Genomic DNA, 12,027 nt, shown 5'->3' on the forward strand with positions numbered 1-12,027 from the left:
GCCAAAGAATGTTCAAACTACTGCACGATGGCACTTATTTCACATGCTAGCAAAGTAATGCTCAAAATTCTCCAAGCCAGGCTCAAGAGTATGTGAACCAAGAACTTCCAGATGTTCAAGCTGAATTTAGAAAAGGCAGAGAAACCAGAGATCAAATTCCCAACATCCGTTCGATCATACAAAAAGCAAGAGAGTTCCAGAAAGACATCTACTTCTGCTTCCTTGACTATGCTAAAGGCTTCGACTGTGTGGATCACAACAAACTGTGGAAAACTCTTCAACAGATGGGAATACCAGATCATGTTACCTGCCTCCTGAGAAAGCTGTATGCAGGTCAAGAAGCAACAGTTAGAACATGAAGTGGAACCAACTGACTGGTTCAAAATGGGAAAGGAGTATGTCAAGGCTGTATATCTTCACCTTGCTTATTTAACTTATATGCGGAATACATCATGCAAAATGCTGGGCTGGATGAATCACAAGCTGGAATCAAGATTTCCCGGGAGAAATATCAATAACCTCAGATATGCAGATGACACCACCCTTATGGCAGAAAGCAAAGAGGAAAAAAAGAATCTCTTGATGGAGGTGAAAGAGGAGACTGAAAAAGCTGGCTTAAAGCTCAACATTAAAAAAATGAGGATCACGGCTTCACTTCATGGCAAATAGAATGGAAAACAGACACAGTAACAGACTTTATTTTCTTGGTTGCCAAAATCACTGTAGTTTGTTGACTGCAGCCATGAAATTAAAAGATGCTTGCTCCTTAGAAGAAAAGCTAGGATGAACCTAGACAGCATATGAAAAAGCAGAGAGACTTTGCTTACAAAGGTCCATATAGTCCAATCTGTAGTTTTTCCAGTAGTCGTGTATGGATGTGAGAGTTGGACAATAAAAAAGACAGCACAAAAGAATTGATGCCTTCGAACTGTTGGGCTGGAGGAGACTCTTGAGAGTCTCCTGGACAGCAAGGACATGAAACCAGTCAATCTGACAGGAAATCAACCTGGAATATTCACTGGAAGGACTGAGGCTAAAACTGAACCTCCAATGCTTTGGCCACCTGATGCAAAGAGCTGACTCATTAGAAAAGACCCTGATGCTGGGAAAGACTGAGGGAAGGAGGAGAAGGGGATGACGGAGGATGAGACAGTTGCATGGCATCACCAACTCAATGGACATAAGTTTGAGCAAACTTTGGGAGATGTTGAAGGACAGAGAGTCTGTACTTCAGTCCATAGGGTCACAAAAGAGTCAGACACGACTGAGCGACTGAACAACAACCCCTATGATGAAAAGAACATGTGTGTGTGTGTGTGTGTGTGCGCGCGCGCGCTAATTCTAGAAGGTCTTGTTCTTCTCCGGCATTAGTGGTTGGGGCCTAGACTTGAATTATTTTTATGCTGAATGGTTTGCCTTGGAAATGAACCAAGATCTTTCTGTCATTTTTGAGATTGCACCCAAGTACTGCATTTCAGACTCTTTTGTTGACTTTGAGGACTACTCCCTTTCTTCTAAGGGATTCTTGCCCACCGTAATAAATATAATGGTCATCTGAATTAAATTCGTCCATTCCCATCTATTTTAGTTCACTGATTAAAATGTCAATGTTCACTCTTGCCATCTCCTGTTTGACCACTTCCAATGTACCTTGATTCATGGACCTAACATTCCAGGTTCCTAGGCAATATTGTTCTTTACAGCATCCGACTTTACTTTCTCCACGAGACACCTCCACAACTGGGCGCTGGTTCCACTTTGGCTCAGCCTCTTCATTCTTTCTGGAGCTATTTCTCCACTCTTCTCCAGTAGCACACTGGACTCCCACCGACCTGAGGGGGTTTTCAGTGTCACACCTTTTTCCTTTTTCATACTGTTCATGAATGCTGAGTCACAGAAAATCTCAGTGCTTGGCCTCTCTGCAGATGGCACTTGTGATGCTCTGATCCAGCCATGCCTGCTCTCATGCCTAGGGTGTGCCCGACTCCTTGGAACCATGCTTGAAGAATAAGAGTGAAAAGAATAAGAAGAAAAACGCATTGGTTAGCTCAAGGTTTGAGAAAAGTCAAGTTCAGAGGGAACCAGGTGTCCTCAACAGAGAAGGGAAAGATCTGCCACTTGCAGTTCATTTCTTCCTGCTGCTTTGGGGCCGCTGGCCTCCCTACCCAGGCTGCTAACACTCTCAGTTGTTACCGTTATCACCACCTGGCAAGCTCTTTTCATTAACAGCTCAATACAAATAAAATAAAAATCACTTTCAAAAAGCAAGTGATTCTTCTTGTTGATTTTCCTCCAGTCAGAGATTCTGGACTCAGCAACTTTAATTTGCGGATTTTCCATCATCAACATATGCTTTCAAATACAGGCATGTTCCTTGGGCTTATTTCAGCCCCAGAGACGGCCGCGGCTTCTTGTTCTTCCCCTTGGTGGCTCTGGCCCTCCCGCTGGCACAAGGGCCGTTGCCGACGTTCTTCGGCCCCGGAGGCGGGGTGTCCGTGCTGGGACGGTCGAGCCGCTCGTGCTCCTGTTGGGGCGGCGTGCGGTTTCTCCCTCCTCCGTGTTTGGACTGGTGAATCACGACTGCGCCGGCAGGCAGGGCAGACTGGACCTTCCGCAGCTCCAAGGCCGGCTTCGGTCGGCTGTGTTCTTGCAGGCGTCGCCACTGCTCTAAGCTCATCCCTTCGACCTCTGTGTCCCCCGGGGACTCCTCCGACCCAGGAGCTCTGCCGCTGGCGTCTCCCGCAGGCTGCCCGGGCTCTGTGGGGTCAGCCCCGACGGGGGCCGCTGCCCCTCCCCCAGCGCCCCCTTCCCACGCACCCTCCCGGGCGTAGAACAGGACGTAGGCGCTCTGGCTCAGGGCAGCGGTCTCGTCACAGGCGGTCACCTTGGCATCGTCCATCTTATACCATTGGCCGTTGCCCGCTCGGACGTAACAGAAGTAGTGTCCTCGCTCACAGCTCCACCCGGAGTGCACCAGCACGGCATAGAGCACGTAGCCCAGTGGCCCTGCCTTCCGCTCGGACGTGTAGGGCTGCAGGTCCAAGCACTGGGGATAGCGCACCTCCTGAGCCCTTTTGGCCCCGCTCACCGGTGTGAACCGCTTCAGCACCAGCACCAGGACCTGGGAGGTGCTGTGCAAAGTCAACCTCTTGGTGGCAGGCACCTTCCGGAGACAGACGCCACAGTCATAGGCATTGTCCGCGTCCAGCTTCTCGGGCTTCACCAGCTCTCTCAGAGCTTGCTCCACACTCTGAGCCGCCGTGATATCCAGGCTGATGTCCAGATAAGGGTCGAACGTGTCCGAGACACCGAGGCAGCGGAGACACTGGATCTGAGACCTCCAGGTCCCGCCGAAGATCTGACGGATGACGGTGGTGTCCTCGGAGGCATGGCCCGACGGCTGGGATGCACTCAAGCACCCTTGCTGCATGGCATTCAGAGTGAACATCAGAAACTCGTGGGCATCTTCCTGCTGGTGTCTGTGGAAGCCCGCCAGCAGGTCCTTGCGGGGCCGGATCACCTCTCCCGCGTGAAGGAGGGCTCGGGTCACGTGAGCTCGCATGGCACAGAGCGTGCAGGCGCTGCGGGCCGGACAGAGGGTGGCGTGCTGCTGGGACACCATCCAGCTGGCCAGGGGCGGCGTGTGGCTCAGACACTGCAGCGCCGCATTCACGTAGCAGGTGTTCCCCAGGTTCTGAAGCCCAGCCCCCACCCCCCACGGCCCCTTCCAACTCAGGGCGCCTTTCTGGCCAGGCGTCAGCCCTGCTGACCCAGGAGCCAAGTCACCCCGCTGGGGACGCCCAAGCGCCGGCGACGGCCCCTCAGGGACAGAGGGTCCCCGAAGGGCACCCGCACCAGCGGCGCTGGGCCCACAACCTTGCCCTCCGGGGAAGACGTCGAAGGGAGACGGACACACACCTCCCCCGTGCTCAGAAGCAGCCCCCGGGGCTCTGCACACAAGGCCCACGAGGGTTTCCATCTCCTACCTGCAGCTGCACGCCGACGCCTCCTTCCCTCAGACGGTCCGGCTCCAGAAAAGGGCCTGGGCCCCGCCCCCTCGGGCCTCTGGGGGCTTCCTCACAGCCCCACCCCCGCACGTGCAGGCTCCTCATTGGCTGAGGCGGCCGAGGGCGTGCCCACTCCCACTCCCGCCATCCAACCACCCACACTTTTCTCGGGGAATTCCCCTTGACGAGGCCCCACACGCACTTCCGACCTGACCCCCTGGACCAAAGGGCTCAGGATGCAAATGATTCGGGGGCATTGGGCCTTCCAGCCTTGCCCGCTAGAGATTCACTGCGGGGCTTCCAAGTTCAGCACACAAATGCCAGCTGCACAGGACTTCCGTGGGCTCACCATTCACATCCTAACACACGTGTGGAAACATATGTCTGCCCACCGAACCTCTCCCCTTTAGGGGTCTCCCGACCCCAGACCCCTGCCTGAGGACAACCCCTCCCCGGACAACAATAAACCCTTGCCTCAACTTTGCGCTCCAGCGAGGTCCTCCCCAATTTCTATGCGTTCTCACTGGACACTCGTCTAGCGTTCAGGGTCCTAGCACCAAAAGATGCCAGCAGAGTGCCACATATGCTTTTCTCCCTTCAGGGCCGTTGCTCAAGACCCAAAGCGAGCTCATTTAGAAAGGCATAGGCTTCCTGCAACTTTGGATTCATTTCTGCAACTCCTTTTCTCTCTCCGCTGCCCTTTTTGCTTCCTTTTCCTTCTTCCTTTATCATTTACTTCTTTTTTTTTTTTTTTCCCTGCTTGGTGTTTTAGGGTTTTTTGAGGTTTTTTTTTTTTTTTTTTGCATTTATTTTTAAACTTTTTTTTAAATTTTGTGTTCATTTTGTTATTTTTTTGTTGCTTTTATTCTCTTTCTCTCTTTTATATACACTAGTTGACTCATAGAGTCGTCTTTCGAATTCCGGGGCTCAAAATGCGGTATAACTCAAGGTATCAAAAAGGTTTCCCTCCTGGAGGAGGATGACTGTTGCTGTCCTTCTCGGTGTGTGACATGTGTGTTTGTTTGCTCTCCCGTCCTGGACATTATGCTTGCCCTCCAGGACTATGGGGGTTTGACCGTCCACAGGTTTACCATAGCTGGAGTGTTGATTCCGTTGGTCCTTACTAGGAAAGAAGGGCCCTGACCCCGTTTTCTTCCTTAGCCTATTGCACCCCTCCCACCTCCCGCTCCCCTCATCCCATGCTAGGAGCCTACCGCTTTGTGCTTTATGATCCAAGTGCTCACACTCTTGCTGTCCTCTTACCTCCTTCCCATGGCACAGAGAAGCGAGATCAGCCAGGATTTTTCTCTCTTTTGCACGGATTTCGCCCAGCATAAGGCCACCTTCCCATATCCTCTGTCACGCCACCCCAATCGACATTCTTCTCCTCCTCCTCCTCATCCTCCTCCTCCTCCTCCTCCTCCTCCTCCTCCTCCTTCAGAGGGTGTGGATGGGGCAAGCAGTAAGTCCATTTGAGACGATGGGGCGGAGGAAGATGCGTGGTGATGATGAGGGCGGACTGTGGGTGGCTCCGCTTCCCCCGGCAGGGCACGCTTGTTCGTGTTCTCGGGGGAAGATACTGCTCATCATTCTTTGTCCTCTCTACGTGCGGAGGGCATGGTGCGGCGTAGGCAGCCATGCGGGGGAAACAAGCCATCGGAACGTTCTCTGTTCCTTGCCACGCCGACTAGCGCAGTCAGGAGCCAGAGTTGGCCCTCGAGGTCGGACATGTTACATCGCAAATTCCCGGTCTGCCAAAGTTTGATGGAGGGTTTGGGGTTTGAAGCCATCAGCCAAGCCAAAGAAAGAAAAACGCAAGAGGTGGTCGATAAGGGGCCTCAGGTGCCCCTCCAGCGGGTCACGGGCCCATGAGGCAGTCGAGAAAGCAGCTAGGGGAGGACAGCTTCCCCACCGCCCCAGGCACTTTGGAGGCCGGCCGCATCTCCTCGCGTCCAGAGGCGTTTGCCCGGGGCCCAGCTGGATGAGACTGCCAGACAGGACGGGCAGAGTCGGAAGTCCAGTTGTCTTGCTATCACAATCTAGGGTAGGCTCGGGTCTTTCCTCAGTGCGGGGAGGACCTTTGCTTTCAGAAATGAACGTGGCGCGACATATCTCCACTCAGGCACCGGTGCGATGCTGGTGGAGAAGTTTCTTTGGGACTGGTTGGGTTGCCTTTCTCCCCTTGGCCTTCGTGTGGGTGCTGGTGGCGCTGGTGGCGGTGCTCATGGCCTTGTGGATCGCTTCTCCTGTTTGGCACTTGGAGCTTCTCCAGCGTACTCCTTGCACCGGACATGGAGCCCCAGGGATCTTTGCGGACGAGCGTCGTGCCGGGGACGCGCGCATCCCCGCCTCATTCCTGCCGGACCCTCCGCCAAGTAGCACGAGGCCTCCCGAGGACAGACACCCATAAAGGCTGCTTGCCCGTCCTCTCCCCGGACGCCTCTCGACGTCTGGGGCATTTTCGAGAGCCTGACCGGCCGGAAGGAGACGGTTCATGGACCTGCACCCGCTCTCCCCTGCCCCCCGAAGGGCTCCCGAGATCTTCTCCTTGCTCGGCTGGCTGTGAGCGCTCTGTGAGGCGTCTCCAGGCCGCGTCACTCACCCGAGGCCAGCGGTGCGGCCAGGGAACGAAAGAGACGGGGAACGAAAGGCAAACCCACACCCAAAGTCCCATCCCGAGAGGACTCTCCCACCCTCGCAGGAGTGGGAGGCCCTCGGACCGTGCCCAGGCCCGCTCATGCACCCCATCACCCCATCCTCTCCAGCGACTTCCCAGCAGAGCCAGCCCTCGAGAGCTCAGCCGCTCAGGCACGAGCCCGTCCCAAGTGAACGCCGAGACCCCGGGCACACTCCAGGCCCCGCTTTTTCCCAGGAGGCTGCATCACGCCCACGGCCGAGAGGAACTCGCTCCTCGTCGGAACTCTCGGTGCGTCACACAGGGCGTGCCGCACACAGCGTGTGCCTGGGCGTCTGCACGCATGTGCGTCAGAGCCGACCTACCGCCACAGCCCCAGAGACGGCCGCGGCTTCTTGTTCTTCCCCTTGGTGGCTCTGGCCCTCCCGCTGGCACAAGGGCCGTTGCCGACGTTCTTCGGCCCCGGAGGCGGGGTGTCCGTGCTGGGACGGTCGAGCCGCTCGTGCTCCTGTTGGGGCGGCGTGCGGTTTCTCCCTCCTCCGTGTTTGGACTGGTGAATCACGACTGCGCCGGCAGGCAGGGCAGACTGGACCTTCCGCAGCTCCAAGGCCGGCTTCGGTCGGCTGTGTTCTTGCAGGCGTCGCCACTGCTCTAAGCTCATCCCTTCGACCTCTGTGTCCCCCGGGGACTCCTCCGACCCAGGAGCTCTGCCGCTGGCGTGTCCTGCAGGCTGTCTGGGGTCTGTGGGGTCAGCCCCGAGGGGGGCCGCTGCCCCTCCCCCAGCTCCCCCTCGAAGGCACCCTCAGCAGCGTAAAAGACTACTTAAAAAGTCTTTGGGAGCCCAGATTCTAGTTAAGGAAACTGGAAGGAAACATCCTGTCTCAGGACCCACTGTCCACTTGAGTCTCCAGGACTAGAACGTGAAGCTTGAACCCAAGCAAGCAAAATAGCCAGGATGTGCCTTTGCTCTGGAAGCCTTTTGACAGACAAGCAGGGAATGCAGAGCAGCCAATTTCTGAGCAGTTTGGTCAGGCCTTCTGAGGGCTCCTAACTCTCCAGGTGCCTATTGCTTGGACTGCTTCAATTGCAAGGCTGCTTGGAGGCTTGTGCCTTCCAGGTCTGTAGAAACCAGCTGCTCGTCCTTGTTTACCTCAGCCGGGGAGGTTGGGTTGAGGCACAGCTAGAGCCCGCCCAGCTCCGATCGCCAGAGGACAGCGGGGAGACTGATGGAATGTGCCCTGCAAAACCCTCATAAACCCTTAGCCTGACAGCTTCACATTCCAGACTGGAAATCCCCACGTCCCGGCAACATTGAGGAACCCGGGTCCTACCCGAAGGGAGCTCGTGTATAGTTAGTTTAGGGACTACAAGTCCCTTTAGCCACAGAAACACCGAATACCCTAATGCTGAGATCCCCAGATACCTAGAGGAACCCCAGTTCCCTTCATCCTGCTAACTGGTAAGTCACTTCAGTCGTGTCCGACTCTGTGCGACTCCATAGATGGCAGCCCACCAGGCTCCCCCGTCCCTGGGATTCTCCAGTCAAGAACACTGGAGTGGGTTGCCATTTCCTTCTCCAATGCATGAAAGTGAAAAGTGAAAGTTAAGTCGCTCAGTCGTGTCCAACCCTCAGCGATGCCATGGACTGCAGCCTACCAGGCTCCTCCATCCATGGGATTTTCTAGGCAAGAGTACTGGAGTGGGGTGCCGTTGCCTTCATCCTGAGGCACCCTAAAAATAACACCTGCAGAGACACCAAATTTCCTTATCTTCAGATGCCCTAAATACCTCAGCCTGTGAACTCTTAATCCCATGCTTCTCAAGATCCCAACTGTCCTGCATGTTGGAAACCTAAAGCCCCTTAATGAGACGCCCCCCACCTAATTTCCTTAGCCTCAAAGATCCCACGTTCTCTCAACCTGTACAGTCTACATCAGCCAAATGATCCCCCCAATCCACTCTTTCTGAGGAACCCCAGTTCCTTCAGCCCATGTGACCCAGATCTCCTCCAGCTGAGGGACTTGTCCCTTAGACATGGAACGCATGTTATTCGCTGATTTTCGCAGAGTACCCAGGCAGAGATCCCCAAAATGCTTTTTGGAGAAATCTTCCCTCTCCTGCACTGGAACAGAGCCCCGATTTCAGCCTGACCCCAGTCCAGCAGTTAGGGGCTTCCAGGTCTCCTCCAGACTCCCTCTATCACCCACAGACACGACTCTCCCACTGCCTTTCCTCAGAGGGGATGAATTGTAGGGGGATCAAAGAAGCCAAATCTAGTTCACATTAGGCTGGTCTGTGATAGCTGGTCATCCCGTTCATCCCACCAATACCCCCACCCTGACTTGCCCCACACCTTCCTGCCCTGGATACTACACCCAAGGAAGAGAGACCTGGCTCTGGACAGAGGTCTGGGTTATCTCAGCATCATCTTCTTCCACAGGCACCTTGGCCTTGAGGTGGTGCAATGGCCGTGAGCTCCAGAGGAGAGCACTGAGGGTTATACTAGGAGAACAATGTGGAAGCCCTTAGTGAGAGGCGGAGGCGGCAAAGCTGGTCTCTAAGCCAGCTCTATAGGAAGGAAATGGAGCCATCCCTGAAGGAGCACAGACTGCTTGCATGTGCCACTGAGTAATCTCTGTGTCATACACAGGATGAGAGTACCTGGTCCTGTCTGAGACAGTGTGGTGGAGTGGGGTGCAATGGGACACTAGCATCATCAACTGCTCTGTGTCCAGGGAGAGTGAGGAAAAAGCTCAATGTTTGCTCAAATTTCTCTGAGCCAGGCTTCAACAAAATGTGAACCGTAAACTTCCAGATGTTCAAGCTACTTTTTAGAAAAGGCAGAGGAACCAGAGATCAACTTGCCAACGTCTGCTGGATCATCAAAAAAGCAAGAGAGTTCCCCAAAAACATCTATTTCCGCTTTATTGACTGTGCCAAAGCCTTTGACTGTGTGGATCACAATACACTGTGGAAAATTCTGCAAGAGATGGGAATACCAGACCACCTGACCTGCCTCCAGAGAAATCTTTATGCAGGTCAGGAAGCAACAGTTAGAACTGGACATGGAACAACAGACTGGTTTCCAAATTGGGAAAGGAGTATGTCAAGGCTGTATATAGTCACCCTGCTTATTTAACTTATATGCAGAGTACATCATGTGAAATGCTTGACTGGATGAAGCACAAACTGGAATCAAGATTGCCGGGAGAAATATCAATAACCTCAGATATGCAGATGACACCACCCTTATGGCAGAAAGTGAAGAAGAACAAAAGAGCCTCTTGATGAAAGTGAAAGAGGAGAGTGAAAAAGTTGGCTTAGATCTCAACATTCAGAAAAGTAAGATCATGGCATCAGGTCCCATCACTTTATGGCAGATATATGGAGTAAGAGTGGAAACAGTGGCAGACTTTATTTTGGGGGGCTCCAAAATCACCCCAGATGGTGATTGCAGCCATGAAATTAAAAGACGCTTACTCCTTGGAAGAAAAGTTATGACCAACCTAGACAGTATATTCAAAAGCAGAGACATTACTTTGCCAACAAAGGTCCATTAGTCAAGGCTATGGTTTTTCCAGTATTCATGTATGGATGTGAGAGTTGGACTATGTGTGGACTAAACTAAAGAGCTCAGTGCCAAAGAATTGATGCTTTTGAACTGTGGTGTTGGAGAAGACTCTTGAGAGTCCCTTGGACTGCAAGGAGATCCAACCAGTCCATTCTAAAAGAGATTGGTCCTGGGTGTTCATTGGAAGGACTGATGCTGAAGCTGAAACTCCAATACTTTGGGCACATGATGTGAAGAGCTGACTCATTAGAAAAGACCCTGATGCTGGGAAAGATTGAGGGCAGGAGAAGAAGGGGACGACAGAGGATGAGATGCTTGGATGGCATCCCCGACTCAATGGACATGGGTTTGGGTGGACTCTGGGAGTTGGTTATGGACAGGGAGGCCTGGCGTGCTGCGGTTCATGGGGTCACAAAGAGTCGGACACGATTGAGCGACTGAACTGAGAGAGCAGATATTCTTCTCCTTCCTGAGTTCCCTGAGCGCTCACGGGCTCACACTGAAGGGCTGCAATTGCTGATGACTGAAAAAGCAAGAGAGTTCCAGAAAAACATCTATTTCTGCTTTATTGACTATGCCAAAGCCTTTGACTGTGTGGATCACAATAAACTGTGGAAAATTCTGAAAGAGATGGGAATACCAGACCACCTGACCTGCCTCTTGAGAAACCTGTATGCAGGTCAGGAAGCAACAGTTAGAACTGGACATGGAACAACAGACTGGTTCCAAATAGGAAAAGGAGTATGTCAAGGCTGTATATTGCCACTCTGCTTATTTAACTTATATGCAGAGTACATCATGAGAAACGCTGGGCTGGAAGGAACACAAGCTGGAATCAATATTGCCGGGAGAAATATCAATAACCTCAGATATGCAGATGACACCACTCTTATGGCAGAAAGTGAATAGGAACTAAAAAGCCTCTTGATGAAAGTGAAAAAGGAGAGTGAAAAAGTTGGCTTAAAGCTCAACATTCAGAAAACGAAGATCATGGCATCTGGTCCCACCACTTCATGGGAAATAGATGGGGAAACAGTGGAAACAGTGTCAGACTTTATTTTTTGGGGCTCCAAAATCACTGCAGATGGTGACTGCAGCCATGAAATTAAAAGACGCTTACTCCTTGGAAGGAAAGTTATGACCAACCTAGACGCATATTCAAAAGCAGAGACATTACTTTGCCAACAAAGGTCCATCTAGTCAAGGCTATGGTTTTTCCTGTGGTCAAGTATGGATGTGAGAGTTGGACTGTGAAGAAAGCTGAGCGCCAAAGAATTGATGCTTTTGAACTGTGGTGTTGGAGAAGACTCTTGAGAGTCCCTTGGACTGCAAGGAGATCCAACCAGTCCATTCTGAAGGATATCAGCCCTAGGTGTTCTTTGGAAGGAATGATGCTAAAGCTGAAACTCCAGTACTTTGGCCACCTCATGCGAAGAGTTGACTCATTGGAAAAGACTCTGATGCTGGGAGGGATTGGGGGCAGGAGGAGAAAGGGATGACAGAGGATGAGATGGCTGGATGGCATCACTGACTCAATGGACGTGAGTCTGAGTGAACTCCAGGAGTTGGTGATGGACAGGGAGGCCTGGCGTGCTGCAATTCATGGGGTCGCAAAGAGTCGGACACGACTGAGCGACTGAACTGAACTGAACTGAATGACATCCCTGTTTACTTATACAGCAGGAAATAGTCCATTTCTCACTCCCTAATACCATACACAAAAATAAACTCTAAATAATTTACAGACCTCAATGTGAGGATGGACACTATAAAACCCTTGAGGAAAATATAGGCAGAAAATGCTTTGTTGTAAA

At 52.5% G+C, this 12,027-nt stretch overlaps 1 protein-coding gene across 1 annotated transcript; it reads right to left on the reverse strand.

The window, feature by feature from the left end:
* Positions 1-2,380: 2,380 nt before the first annotated feature.
* Positions 2,381-3,979, reverse strand: LOC139182100 (ubiquitin carboxyl-terminal hydrolase 17-like protein 6). Its single transcript, XM_070785566.1, has one exon. The coding sequence runs from the start codon at positions 3,977-3,979 to the stop codon at positions 2,381-2,383; it is 1,599 nt and encodes a 532-aa protein (XP_070641667.1).
* Positions 3,980-12,027: the final 8,048 nt, after the last annotated feature.

Source organism: Bos indicus, unplaced genomic scaffold (genome assembly GCF_029378745.1).
Source record: "Bos indicus isolate NIAB-ARS_2022 breed Sahiwal x Tharparkar unplaced genomic scaffold, NIAB-ARS_B.indTharparkar_mat_pri_1.0 scaffold_95, whole genome shotgun sequence".
In the NCBI taxonomy this organism is placed as follows: Eukaryota; Metazoa; Chordata; class Mammalia; order Artiodactyla; family Bovidae; genus Bos; species Bos indicus.